This window comes from Scomber japonicus, chromosome 4 (assembly GCF_027409825.1).
Source record: "Scomber japonicus isolate fScoJap1 chromosome 4, fScoJap1.pri, whole genome shotgun sequence".
NCBI classification, from domain to species: Eukaryota; Metazoa; Chordata; class Actinopteri; order Scombriformes; family Scombridae; genus Scomber; species Scomber japonicus.
Genome location: NC_070581.1, coordinates 11,118,765 through 11,133,421, shown reverse-complemented (window position 1 = coordinate 11,133,421; position 14,657 = coordinate 11,118,765). Strand labels below are relative to the sequence as shown.

At 37.9% G+C, this 14,657-nt stretch overlaps 1 protein-coding gene across 1 annotated transcript in view; it reads left to right on the top strand.

Annotated features, from left to right (window-relative positions):
• Window positions 1–14,657, top strand: part of nphp4 (nephronophthisis 4) — a 161,089-nt gene that overhangs the window by 21,610 nt on the left and 124,822 nt on the right. The window contains exons 3-4 of the mRNA XM_053317118.1: window positions 4,395–4,564; window positions 4,949–5,013. Of these exons, the coding sequence (XP_053173093.1) occupies window positions 4,395–4,564; window positions 4,949–5,013 (235 nt within the window). The remainder of the gene's footprint in view (window positions 1–4,394; window positions 4,565–4,948; window positions 5,014–14,657) is intronic.

The following is a 14,657-nucleotide window of genomic DNA, read 5'->3' as shown; positions in this document are numbered from 1 at the left end:
ATTACAGCTTAGTTGACAGTCGCTGCAGAGTATAACCTCTCATTAGGTCCGACATATGCTGCGCCCGGCGTTGCTGCCGATGCAAGCTGTTTCCTCAATGACATCTCTCAGTGCTCCTGTGGCGTTGGGAAGGAGCAAGATGTCATAACATTGCCTTAACATAAAGTTTTTTGGGTGTTTGTTGTGCATGATGGTTATCTTGAAGTGTAAGATTTGCAAACTGAGGTGTCAGGTGTGCAAAATTTCTCAATTCTCTCAAACATTTGCTTACGATCAATAAATGATCTTAAACAAACATACCTCATATTGAAGGCTTTGACTGTGTTACAGCTGCAAGTAGTGCTGAACAACAGCAAGGGATGAATGACCTTCATTGACAAATCATAGCAAAGCTGTGAGGATAAGAAAAGGTTCAATATTAAGAACAGAAACATAGCAGTGTCATAATGGAGCTGAAGATATCCCTCTATTTATGTTTGAAGCAGTTATTTAATTCTGACCACCTGCTCTGTCGATACAGTTGGCCCAAGACAAAGCACCATCAGCCTGGATCTTAACAGCACTGGTCAGTGAGGAAATGTCAAGCTCTAAATATGTGCTGGAAAAAACATAAAAGTACCCTTAATGCAGGACAAGGTGCAACTACACATTACCACGATCACAGAAAAACAATAGAAATCAGCTGAGCAGCAAAACTTTCCATCATAAGATCCTTTTGGGTAAAAATGTTCAATCCAAACACTTGACACTATTTTATCCTTAGTTCAGCTTTTCTGTCTCCAAATATTCATAACCAGTCGTGTCTGTTTTTGACTACATCCTTCTGTAAAACAGAATTATTGCAAATTGAGCAAGTGAGATATTTGCTCTGTGGGGATAGTGCTTTTTTTTTTTTTGTTGCTATATATTGGAACAGAATCAATTTGGAGGAGTATCAAAGCAGAGAGGCAGATGAAAAAGGAATTCTACCTTTGAATTGGAAATCTGTCATGAACAATGTCCATGTTTGGATCGCTCTGAGACTGGGGACTATGTCTTTGACCACAATGCAAATTCCACATTATCACAAAGGGGGGAGTGAGGGGGGACTTGGGTGAACATGATAGAAAATATGAACCCCCTCCCCACCCCCCTCCTGCATCAGTCTCTTGTTTATACAGCTTGGGATAGGTTCAAGAGAAGTTCATTCAAAGATGAGGCTTTGATTTAAGGTAGGAAGGAAATAAATAAATAAACTGACTAAAAGTAAAGTTTTTAGTCCATGAATACTGAATGACATGCGTCTTAGGATGGCTGATTTTATTTTTACTTTCTCTGCTCAGCCAGTATATGAATGCTCAGTAACTGAGACAAATGCAGATGTCAGATTATAGAAAAAAATGTAATAAAATTTCACAAATGACTTTTCTCTCAGTTTTCAGTGATAGCTCGGCAGACTCAGCTTTTGTGTTTAGTTACTGGACCTTGTTACTCACCCCATACTGTATCGGTTGCCCATGCTGACAAGACCATGCTGGAAAAAAATGGTTAGTGTTGAATCACTTCCAGCAGGAAACTTTCATCTTAGCAGACAGACCAGTTTGTGAGCTGCTTTATGAATCTTGGCATCCTTGCCGGCAAGGCCAAGTCCAGTGAACACATAAAAAAACAAGCAAACAGACAAATAACTAAATCAAACCTTTGCTAGACGAGTATCTGTGCTTCTATCGTTTTCCATTTGTATTCCGCAGTGTTTGCATCTGGACAACTGGTAATTTAAACTCACTGCGCACCGAGATAAAAGACTGATAAGGCTGAAATAAAAATGCCTCCAAGGTTTTGAATTTAAATACAAGGCTCTGTGGTGGCTGATAGCTGGGTCTAAAGATGTACAAGCTCTGCCACAGTGGGTCAGGAAGAATTGGCTCTGTATTTCAAGGAAGCTCATGTCTACTTATACTGTTTTTTCATTGATGCTGTCATGTTCTTCTTTATGTTTTTGAAAAAAAAGAAGGCTTTATTGTGCTCGTGGAACAGCGGATCACAGAGAATTTCTGTGTCCCTTTATCATATTCAGGCCTTTGTGCATATAAATCAGTGTGGCTCGGCTGTAGGTAGGCTATTATTTCCAATTTGAATGGCAGATCAGAGTCTGTAAAATTGCACCTACCTGACTCAGACTACAAACAGGCTACAAGAGGTTTGACTGTCTCTCCTTGTGTAAAAATAGGGAGGTCAAACCCCCACCCCGCATAATTCTAAAGAGTGTCCTCACCAGAAGGACATAACCACCTCTTGAATGTGAGACTGCAGATGTCACATCCTCAACAATCGGGTATTCTTGTCAACCTTGAATGTTTGGCTCATTCAGACATGCAATATGAAGACTGAAACCAACGTGTCTGGCAAAACCACAGTGAATCAAAAGCAACACAATAACTGAATGAAAGAGATGATTTTGTTAATCTTTTTAGGGATATTAATTTACAAGGTGTACATTTCAGGATTTTGATGGAGGCACCGCTTTCATTTTATCCACTTTTTTGCTGTTATTTTGTTGTACCCTAATCAATCGGTAACGAGTATTATATCAGCAACACTACAAGGAACAGTTTTCTATATGTATTTTTCAGGAACTTAAATGATGTAACCACATTTAAGATTCCCTAAAATGCTCTGATTGGTTGATTGGTTCTTCATTGTTAAGTTATACTGCACTGCACTGTAACTCATGTTATAAATGTGGCCACGAGGAGCCAAATTCAGTAAAGTCAGTGTACCAATCATCTGGAATATACTGTACGTATAACATAGCAGCATGAAATAGGTTTTTGTCACTATAAGGTTACTGTGGTAGCATTTTTCACATTTTTCTTTTCTTTTTTGTTATTGTCCCTCTGTTGGCCCTGGGGCTATAACGGCGTCATTTTTTTTTTGTGGAAAAAAATCCAGTGAAAATTGATGAGGCCTATATGAGACTTTCAACCGTTTATTCTCAGTGTGTCTGGGTCTTCCAAGGTCAATTCCCGAATACCATATGTGTGTGATGTTCGTATTTTTAAGAATTTTTATTTATTTACTATCTCTGCACTGCAGTAACTCAAATGACAGCAACAGTTGATGCCGCATGCCAAGCTAGGTACCATGGGACCGTGCACCATCTGTACTTGTTTGTATGTCATTTCACTGAAGCGATTCTCAACATGCTGTTTATTGGACATTATTATAGTATATGTCATGTAACTCATCTCGAGCTCAGCTATTTCTGTCATTTATTTGCTCTCTCCTGCACTGAAGGAGCACAAAGTGTGCAGAGTAGGTCAGGCAGCATGGGTAAAGCACTGCATGTATTATCCAATGAGGTTAACATATTTCTTTATTCATGTTTCTCTCAGGTGTTCATTCCACATAGATCAGTTTATTTCAGTGATGCTAAGCTGCTATAAACCCTGTCCTGTGTTAGAAGACATGATCCTCTGCTCACTTACAGCATGTAATTGGATTCTCATATTTGTCTGCAGTAGAAAGTACTTTTTTAATTAAAGGCATTGAAATGCCTCGCAGGTAATCGTGCAAGGTACATGCTAGAGTGTGTACTCATTATTGTCATGAGTGCACATGTAAAATGTGTTAGGGGTTTTTATTTGTTGGGGTGTTGCAGTTTCCACCAGAAACACCAGAAAGACAGATGCACACACTCATAATATTACTTGCTGTATGAGGATATTTACAAAAAGCTTAAGAACACGGCTTAACATAACTTTCTAAAGGAAAAAGTCAACTGTTTCATTTGATTGTGGACTCACATACAGTCTTTTTGAAGTGGTCGTCACTATTGTGTTTGGCTATAATGAGGTCATGCTTGCAGGGTGATCAATAAATGACTATTGATCACCTAATCTAATCTAATCAAACCAGTGGGTAGATTATGAAAATTGAGTTACATGGCACAAATCATAGCAAGGGATCTGCAGATCCAAGTGAAGGTGGCTGAATAATTAAAAAACTAAATCGAATTCTCTAATTTGCTGGGTAAAACTAACTCCAGCTCTGTGTGCCTAATTTAACAAGGTACATTCATTTGTATTGCCTAATCAGTGTTGATGTTAGTAGTTTGTTTTATGATGATATCTTGTGTGAATGCTTGCTAACCTGCTTTAAATGTTGCATTGACCTGCAGATGCCAGAGTTTGATGTTTAATTCAGTGTTCCTTTAGTCTCATTAAAAATGAACAGAGTCGTTTAGATCAGCGACCTTAAAAACAATTTCTCTTCACTGCAGGGAGGCTTGTAAGGTCTCTTTGCTCGGCATTACATAAAATATAACTAAATGTATGAAAGCTGTATTCCTAACAAAGTAGAGATGTGATACTGATAATGTCTGTCTTTACTCCATGTGCTGTGTGGCTCTCTAGGTCCTGTACTTCCACACGTCGCTACAGTTGCCCAGCACTGTGGTGGTCCTGGAGCTGGTGTCATTGTCACCCAGGCCAGATGGCTCTCAGCAGGCCCTGGGGCGAGGCTTCACTGTCTTGGAGCTTTTTACCAACAGGCCAGAGGCTCAGACTGCTGATGGGGACAGAAGGTGATTAGCCTTTTCTTAATTACACTCCGCCAGGGATTAATGAGGTTTCTCATGAGGATAAGACAGGTATGGTTGTAGTGAAAGGGCTGCTGCTTTAATAATGTCAAAGAACTACAAGCTTGTTTGGTCATGTACACTTCAATATGTTATATAATCTTTTTTCAATAATTGGTCAGATGTAGCCAGTAGCAGTATTTGTCCACCTACTACAATGGTTAATTGTGGATGGATTTAATGGATTTGTTGTGCTGTCAGCAGTCAAAATTCATAAGACACAGTCTGATAGTTGTTTAAGAGACTCTAATATCAGAAACATATTTATATCAAGAGACATATGGCACTTCATTCATTAGTCATTTCAAATGGTTTCAATTTGTCTCCTAGATTGAATCTACACCATGGATCACCAAGGAGCCTCCTCCATCCCCTGCTGAAGGACACTGTTGACTGTAAGGATCCTTTTTATAATGTCTCTTGCTAATTGTATTACTTATTATGTCCTTTAAGTACTTGTCCCCACAAAGTGGCTGGAGGAAAGCTGAAGGATTTTCAGTATACATGGAGTTTAGAAGCATTTATTTCTAGACATGTGCAGCTGGAATTGTGCTTCTCCAAAAATACACGTAAATGCCTCTGGGAACATATACAGCAGGGTTGGGAATCACCAGAGGGTCCACAATATTATTATTATTATATTATTGCGATTCTAAATATATTGCGATATTATCTTTTTCAACTGTAAGTTATGCCCCCAAAGAAAAACTTCCTCCTTTATACTGACTGTCACCTTTGCTGACCTCACCAGAAAACAAACCAGAACCATCCATTGGACTGAAAAAGTAGTACCAAAAACGTAACATTTCAATTGCAATTTATATAATGAAAGATTGATACTTGGCATCCTTGTATCGATACAATACTACCATGCAAAATATCGTGATACTTTGCTGTATTGATTTTTTCCCCCACCCCTTATATACAGACAAGGAAGTTATGAGTAACCTTAAGTCGTAGAGGCTTGCTGAGGAGCAGATGCACAACACTATCAAATTTCAACATGTGGACCTGTACATAACACAAGTTGATTGATTTATTCAACTTCTGCTGGGATCTCCTCACCGGAGTTCTACAGCTTGATTATTTTGGGGACTTTTTGACTACTGATTGGATTATCTTTGAATATCAGGCTTACATGAGTTTAGCATTTACGAACAAGTCTTGTTGAATTATTGAGTTGGCTAGTGAAGCTGTGGGTTGGTTTAGATATGTCCTCACTTGGCCCAAAACCAAGGCTATGAATTACAAAACAGTGTAGTGCCTCACAGTATGAATAACACTGCACCCAGTGAGAGCCAGAGTTCCTGTCTTGGCTATCATGTCACATGAATATTAGAAAAGCTTCTCTCAAACGGACTCTTATGCTTGCTGAATTATTAACCACATGCCTGTTGTTTAGTGGAACTATGCTTCACTGTTTTAAGGGCCATACTGCTGCCACTCGTATTGCGGCTGCTCTTTTATCGTCAAAACCTTTTTTCATTTCTTTATCTCACTTTTATCCTCCTCCACTGTGACAGGGACACACAGTCCCTGTATCTACTGCGTGATGTGAAGCATTCTGAGTATGAATATCTGGACTGCAGCAAGTATCTAAAACTGTTTTTGTGCTGAAATTAAATAAGTAAATTTCATTTTAGTGTCCTTTCCAGTATATAGCGGATTGTGTTAAATAATTATAATGAGAAACTTGCCCTGGAGGCTTACTTTCTTTTTTTTCTTCTGCACTCATTACAAATTCAACACTACATAGTTTCCACAACTTTGTTTTTGAAAATACTGTGAATCTGGGTAAGAATGATATCTTAATTACTTCTTCATATTTGCACATGAAGTTGGGTTTAAAAGTTAAACTCAATACAAGTGTGAATTGAATGGCTTCATTTTTCATGTTTTCACCTCATAAAAGTGTTTGCAAGCATCACACACCATCATTATCACAATGGAGTGTCCTTAAACAAGGTGCTGCATAAAGGCACAGACATAATCCAAAAACAGACATGCATGCAGGTCTCTTAATACTACACTGTTTGACTGCATAAACATATGCGTTGGCACATTTAATTGGCACGTGTGGGCCATGTGGTTATACATTATTGGCTGTGCACAGATGGTCAGCATGGACATGGGCAGATGATTAATTGTAGGTCATGTGACACATGACTGAAACATGTTTATAAACCATGTTAGTTGCAAACTTTCCTCCATAGATGTTGGGATCTATGGCAGAATAGGGCTGAAGTAAAACCACCAACAACTCCTCAGCTCTGTTCCAGCAAATAAATAACAAAAAAACCCACCAAATCTTGTGGTAGACTCCATATGTTTAAAAACAGCCCATCTATTATAATTGTTTAATCAATATATAGTACTATTTTTAAAGGGTTTTAACAAACACCATTTCCCATAAGCCCGAGATCATCGCTGGTTAAATGTCACAGTATGCCGACCAAGTTAAGATGATTCAAGTACACACTGCAGGGTGCTTTTTTGTGTGCTCACATCAAAGCTTAAATTCTAATTCCATTTCTAATCTAAAGTATTGTAGGGGAGTGATTTATCTTACAATATGGAAAGTAATCACAGGAGCATGTTTAATTGTTTCAGAAAGCACCATGTTAAACTTCACACAAGTTCTTACTCCAAATAAAAATCTACATTTTTTGTTTGCTTATTTTTCCCCTTTTTTGATGTAGCTCTAGGTCCCCACAGTGGTCTCATTAAATGAGGAAACTGTGTTTTGACGCGGTGCAGATGTTGTTATGAAGATGATGTTTTGTCTGAGGCAGCATCATTCACATTGCTTCAGGCCAGGCACAGCACTTTTCTGTGGCTGTCTTTTATGATTTGGGTAGGAGAAACCTGGGATCTGGATTTTTAATCTTGTTCAATGTGCTTCCCAGGCCAACTTTAAGGATTTAGATGTTTTTTAAAGTCAATGTAAAAAAAAAAATCCTATCAAAAGAAGCCAATATTGACTGGCAGTCTGTGGCATAAGTCAGTATTTGTCCCCTTGTGACTTTGATCCATTAAACCTTAAAGTGCTTCTGATTATGTCTTTAGCACTGTGTACACTGTGTGCACTGTGTACATACTGTATGAACCTTGCTGGTCTGGTAGTATAAGAGGAGCAAACAAACCTACATCTTATCATTTACACAATAGAGCTTGTTTTTTTGTTCCAAGGCAAGCAATTGTCCTCTATCCTCTGGAGTACACAGGTAGGTTAGTATTCTGTCCGCTGCTCACAGTTCAAAATCTGGTCTTTGTCTTCACACTCCACTGAGAATTTTATTCTGCATCACAACATGCAGCAAAAGCCAATAAAAAGAAAAGAAGGTCAAAGAGGAGACTTCATGCTTTGCCACCATGTGGAAAGTAGTTTTATGATTTTATGACATTATTGCATGGAATTATCAGTTCATCTCACAGAAATAAAGACAGACAAATGGAACGAGAGTTTATAGTCTGGCTTTCTAACTCTGCGAATAGATCATTTACCCATACCCCTCACCCTTGTCTGTTGGAGTTGGAGCTCAAATGTCAGTGAATTTGAGTTGATAATGCCACTAACTGTGTCTTACTACCAATATACATTGATGTGTGTTTACTGTGTGTGTTTTGTCATGTACTTTTATTGGCAAGTTGACAAAATATGATGTGACATGTTTGACATATGATGACACTGCTATACTGGGACTACTCAATGACAATAGCTTATCAATGCTCCATTTGTCATTTCACCCAATGGTGAGCAGACAACTACCTCCAACTGAACATGGACAAAACATAATAACTAGTCATTAACATATTAAATATATCCCACCTGGAGTGAAGACCACCTCCATCCACAGTAAGACAGCAGAACAGGTCAACAACTTCAGATATCTTGGTCTCACTTTAGACAGTAAACTCAGCTGATATCCATAAGATATCAAAACGATCCCAGGACAGTATCCATGTCATCTGCAAACTCAGAGCACCATCTTCAAAAATAAACTCGCTAGGATCACACATGCTGCTTTCAAAATCATCCATTCCCCCATACACCCAGTCTCTCACCCTTGAACAACAGAGCCATCACATACCTCACACTCACAATAGCAAATGACACTGATCAGCCCTCCAATTAACACTTCACACTGCCATCAGGCCGTAGATACAGGGCCCTTAAATGGAGAAGAGCTCGCTTTTGTTTTGTCCTTCCTGCCATAGCAGCACTGAACAAACTGCCTCGCTAACACGGTGCCTAGATCCAGACTTATCAGTGTGTTGGTGAGTGTGTAGATAAATGTATGTGCGGGGATACAGGCAGGGATATTAATTTTTGGTTTATGTATATCAATAGGTTAGTGGTGTGACTAACTGTATGTCTCTGTGTGAAACATGTACAAGCTGTGCAGGACAATAAAGACTGTATCTATCATCCAGGTTTAAACTCAGGACATTGTGGTCATAGGTTATGCACCTATGAGTCCCGTGGATTGATTCATTTATACATTTTTAACTTAATAAATAACAAATGTTGCACAGTATATTGGGGTCACATAGATTCTTGAAAACCTTGGCTGGCAGGTGGCGCTAGATGAAAAGTTTTGTCAATCTTTTCACTATATGTCAAGATATTTCACTTAAGTGACCAAAGTGCTAGACAGACAGAGATTGAAAATGTGCATTTTGAATGTTGTCTGTCTATATGATGGGTAATGTTAGGTGAAAAAATGATGGAATGATGTTGTGTGGGTATGGTAGAATGAACACCAGCGTACATTCATTCTTCAGGACTTCCCAAGGTGCAAGGCTGCTTAAATGAAATCTTTAGTACTTACCCTTTGTAGTATTGTGATTTGGCTCTACCTAAAGCACACATCTAATTTACATACATATTCTTTAGTCAAGATAGTAAGGGATGCTAGCACAAAGAGAAGCAAAATGTTCAAAAAAAAAAAAAAAAAAAAAGAAAGGGAAAAAAAGAGAGAAAAGTCCAATCCAGTCAGCAGGCCTGAGGGAATCTAAACCCAGGCACTCACACATTCACACCTGACCACTTATATTGTAACCCTTTTGTTGACAGTGTTCTTAGTTTTATATGCTATGAAAAAAAATGGCAAAGGTTATGCTAAATATAGCTTTCATTCCCACAAAAAGATTTTACATTATACATTGCAATGTTGTGATGTGTTTTGGATGACCCAGGTAGCGTGTGTTCCTTTTTTAAACTGTAACCTTTGCTCATGGAAATCTGTAATTTTGCAGCACTTAGCTGCATTTTCCTCTTGGGCTTTCTCCTCTGTACACATGCCCTTTCTGCTTCACTTTTTCTCTTTCTCTCTTTCATCATCATTTTCCATTTGTTGTGGTGATGCAGTTTTTGTGTGGGACCGCTTCAGTGTGATGACAGGTAGAGATGCTACCATTAGGTAAAAGCAGGCAAAAGGTCCGCTGACAGTTCTGAGTGAATATTGTTCCTCCATGTTTTCGTTTTGGAGTACCTCTTTCAGTTTGTGGTTTTAGGAATTTTAAGGCAGTCGACTGGCCAGACGACAAGAATTTCTCCTGGTGCTCCCGATGGTCAGTCTGGCCGTTAGCTTAAGAAGTACCGTATAAATCATTCTCATTAAAAGTTAAAGTTAAGTGACAATCTTAGAGAACAAGACTAGTTATGTTATTTTTCTTATTCTTTTTCTTATTATAATCTCATAAAAACAAACTACTGATTGATTCTATCAGTCTTTAGAGGAGAGAACAAACAGGGCTTGGATCTTGAGTCTGTATCAACTCTCTTTTTCTTCTCTTTTGTTTTCTCTTTTTCTTTTTTCTTTTTTCTTTCGTCTTCCATCTTCTCTCTTTTTTTATGTCCTCAATGAAGTAATGTCATTGAAATAGTGGTGCTACAGTGCAGCACCCTGTTATTCCACTGTGTACACACACAATTTTCATTTTTTATGGCAGAGTTTTCTTCTTCAAAAAGGCAAAAGTGGAGCAGCTAACTCCACCAAACAAGCCAGCCAACTGACACACTACACCACTTTATAACATTTCTAGACAGTTTCTTGGACCAACTTATTTTTCTACTAAAGACATTTAGCCAGTGGTGGTCAGTAAAATATGCTTGTAATCATTCTTATATAAGCAGAAAAATTGTAAAAGATTTCTAAATTATTGCAGTTGACTCCCAGCCTTAACCTTAACCCCTTCAAATACTCCCACACACTTCTATCTTCTTTTGTGTGTTTGGTCAGACAGACCTTCATGGAAATGTTTGATTAACTGCCAGTTATGTTACATATTGTTTTTCAGAGGATTAAAAACATGAGTGACAACCTTGGGAGACAGTAGACTTGAATAAAAGCCTGAACATACTGAAAATATTGCAGCTTTTTTGAATTTAGTAAAATATAATCATGTCATTCAATGATACCCACTCCTTCCACAATGCTGTCATAACAGAAACTATGGTTTTGCAATGATATCATCAGCTTTGAAAACAGGCCTTTTGGAAATATGAAAGTCATTGCAGATTATTGACATTGGCAGGGTATGTGGATGCTTTTGTGACTACATGTAAAAACAGGTTACATGTAATTCAGTGCCAGGAGCAGACACAGCATCGTATATACTGTAGGTGGCTGCCAAACACTACGAGTTTCTGTTTTCTACTGCCTAGCCAGGCTTTCTGCCACTGACTGACTAACACTCACACAAACTCCTGCCTCTAAGGGTAGGCCAAGGGATGGATAGAAATAAATTGAGAAAAAAATAAATATATGAAGAAGAGAAAGAAGTCTAATATTGAATGGGTTTGTCTGACAAGATATCTGCTATGCTGGTTCACATTTGCATAACTTCAATTGTCGCAATTGTTATGATTTTAAATGAGTTTCATCAGATTACATAATTAGATGGATGAATTAGATCTGTGGTTTCCAAAAAAACTAACAAAACAGCAGTACAACTCAGAACAAGAAAACAAGGCTTTTTTCAAAGCTTTTGTAAGGGAGATGTGTTGTATGAACATGCTATTCACTTTCCAGAAAATATTGGGTATGTTTGCTGCTTAGAACAAACACAGTTTTACCATACAAATACATATATATAATATATCAGATCTGTGGAGACAATTTCAATGTAGTATGATCAATTGATGACAAGTCAGTTTGGATTGAAATAGAAAAAGAAATAGTGAAACTATTCAAGTGGTAGTGGTGACAGAGAAGTCGAAACTCTATTTCCAGGGTCAAGATGTAGGAAATGGGAAAAGGAAGGTAAATAGAGGAAAGGAAGTTGCCTTGGGGCTTTGAAAGTCTTAAAGGAAGGGAGGCCAAAATAGGAGGAGAAAACAAGCACAAAGGGATATAGTAATCTTATTGGCTTGATCTAAACCTCTGTCCTCTACCAACTGAGAGAAAAAAGGAAGAAGTAGAGAGAAGAAGTGGAATGAGAAGTGGAGAGCTGCTGTAGGGCCTTTTTAGTGTGACGAGAGGACAAACAGATGGTACATAGTTTTCATATTAGCATATCTTAATTGAAGCAACACCACAAGACCACGACACATCAATTTATTGTGAATCTGTCTATGTGGAGGACAGAAAGGTAGTGCCATGACACATTTCTGTCACTGATACACCAAAAAGCCACTCTGTAGCAAAGATAAAAAGGTTTACTAGAGCAATCCACAGGGTTTTCCCTGCATATCAAACTCTAAGGCACCCCGTATATAAGTGTTTGTTTTCACCACCCACGCCAGGCTTTATTGCTGTTTGGGTGGACTTCACAATCCCAACAAGCATAATAAAGTTAAACAACACTTTCCCCCTGCTGTGGCTCCTTCACCACAGACCTGTACCATTTTAGCCTCATATTGAGCCAGGGTAAACTCTGATTCACCAATAATATTCAAACAATCTGCAGTATTTTCATTTATAGGATCTGTCTCTGTTACTGATTTAACACAGTATTGATTAAAACTAGAAAACCCTAATTCTTTCCTCAAAAAAATCTTCTAACAATTTTTTTCAATTTCTTTGCACTGGAACAAAGTCTGTATATATATATATATATATATATATATATATATATATATATATATATATATATTATCTGAGAGCAAAAACCACTCATTGAACAAGGAAAGGAGTGACATTAACACGTTTGATGTTTTCGTTTATTGCAGCTTGGACATTTTCCTAATTTTGGGCAGTACAGACCAACTTCCTGGTTTAATTCTGACTTACTGTACCTTCATCATCTGATTGCTCATGTTTGTTACTGCCAGACCTTGTTTTAGGGGCTTTACTTGGGTTGGGTACTGTATATTATTGTAAAAGATGGAAATCATGGTCAAAGCTGTGACACACACAAGTACCTAGTTTTAATGACCAGATTTTTTTTTTTACACAAATAATCCAAGGACATGATAACACCCCTTGCAATGTGAGACTCATTGCTGACTGATGGTGACATATTCTCATAGCTAATAGCATGGCATCATTTGAGGCACCTAAAATTAGCTGACCCCTAACTGCCATTTGGTGTTTTTTAGAGGCCAACTGATAAATTTGCTGGGCTGATGTATCTATTGATATTTGCTTGATATCAGTGTCAGTATACACAATATGTTAGACAGTAGGCAATGTCATTGTACTTTGAGGTCATTTAGAAAGCATGCCATTATATAGTTTTCACCAATATTGGATTATCTTTTAAATGGAGTTGTGGCAAAGCCTAAGGTTTACTCTCCTAGTACTGGCTTGTACTTGTACTATTCGACAAGCGATCTCTGCGAAGTGGCATGCAGAAGTGCATGATTGCTTAGTATTAAAAATGGAAATGAAATTAATCTTGCAAGTCGCCACTTCAAATTCCTTCACTCTTATCTAAGTTGGCAGTGAAATCCTTTCTTTAAATTCACCCTAGTCGTAATCATCTTTATTACTTTCTTCTTTCCCACTCAACCTTGTCCCAAAACTACTGCCTCAGTTTGTCTGATGCTGAGCCATTTTCTTGCAGTTTTTTCCCCCACTTCCTTGGTTTCACATCTCTTGCCAAGTTGCTACTCAACTGACTCTGAGGGACCACACCACTGCTGTAAGGAAATTTTGGGGTAGTTTTCTAATCTATGCACAGCATCTGACTGGAACCCAAGTGTGATGCATAATGAATAACAAGAAATAAATGATGAAAAAGTTACCGACACCTGGGCACCATCTGTGTCAAGAAAGTTCTGTTTGATTTCCCCCCACCCTTTCTCTCCTTTCATACCTATCCTACTTTCTTTCTGTGTTTCATGGTAAGAAAACATATTTTCAATGAAAGCTGCCATTGCAACTGAAGACATTTGTAGAACAGAGTTGAAGCCTTGCTGCAACCTCAGAGACTTTCCCCAAACCTTTTTCCTTTTTTGGATTTAGATGTAAGCACTGTTTTTTGTAGTAAGTCAACTGTTCAAGAGAGTAAATGGTTCGGCTGGGGTGAGTCAGGGAAGGGAGGAAAACATGGGAATATACTCCATCATCTTCTTTCCTTCTTAACCGCCTTTATTAACTTTAAAGATAAAGGTGCTGTCCCTGCCCTGAAAATGCATGAAAAGCTGTCTAAAGCATTCTACCCATTTTTCCAGTGAACTACATATATATATTGTTGTTAATAATCCTTTATTAACTTAAATGTGCTGCTCCCTCAGGTCCCCAAGATACAATTGATTTGAAATAGACTTAATGTAAAAATCAATTTTCTTTTCATTCATGCTATTTAGCTGATCCCATCGTGATCCGTGTTATATTGCTGATTTTATTAATGTGGTAAAAAGATTATGTTTTACTCCTGTGGTTCTTTAAACAATGTAGCAGTATAAATATAATGACATGGGTGAATTAATTGTGAAGCTACCATTGGACATTATCAGAACAGATTGGTTAATTACTTAATTCCTTGAATTTAAAGCATGAGTGTGGGACTTTTACATACAAATTAATGTCTGTTACATTCAAGCCCTTTACAAATGAGTTGTCACAATGCTGATTAGGTCTATAATCAC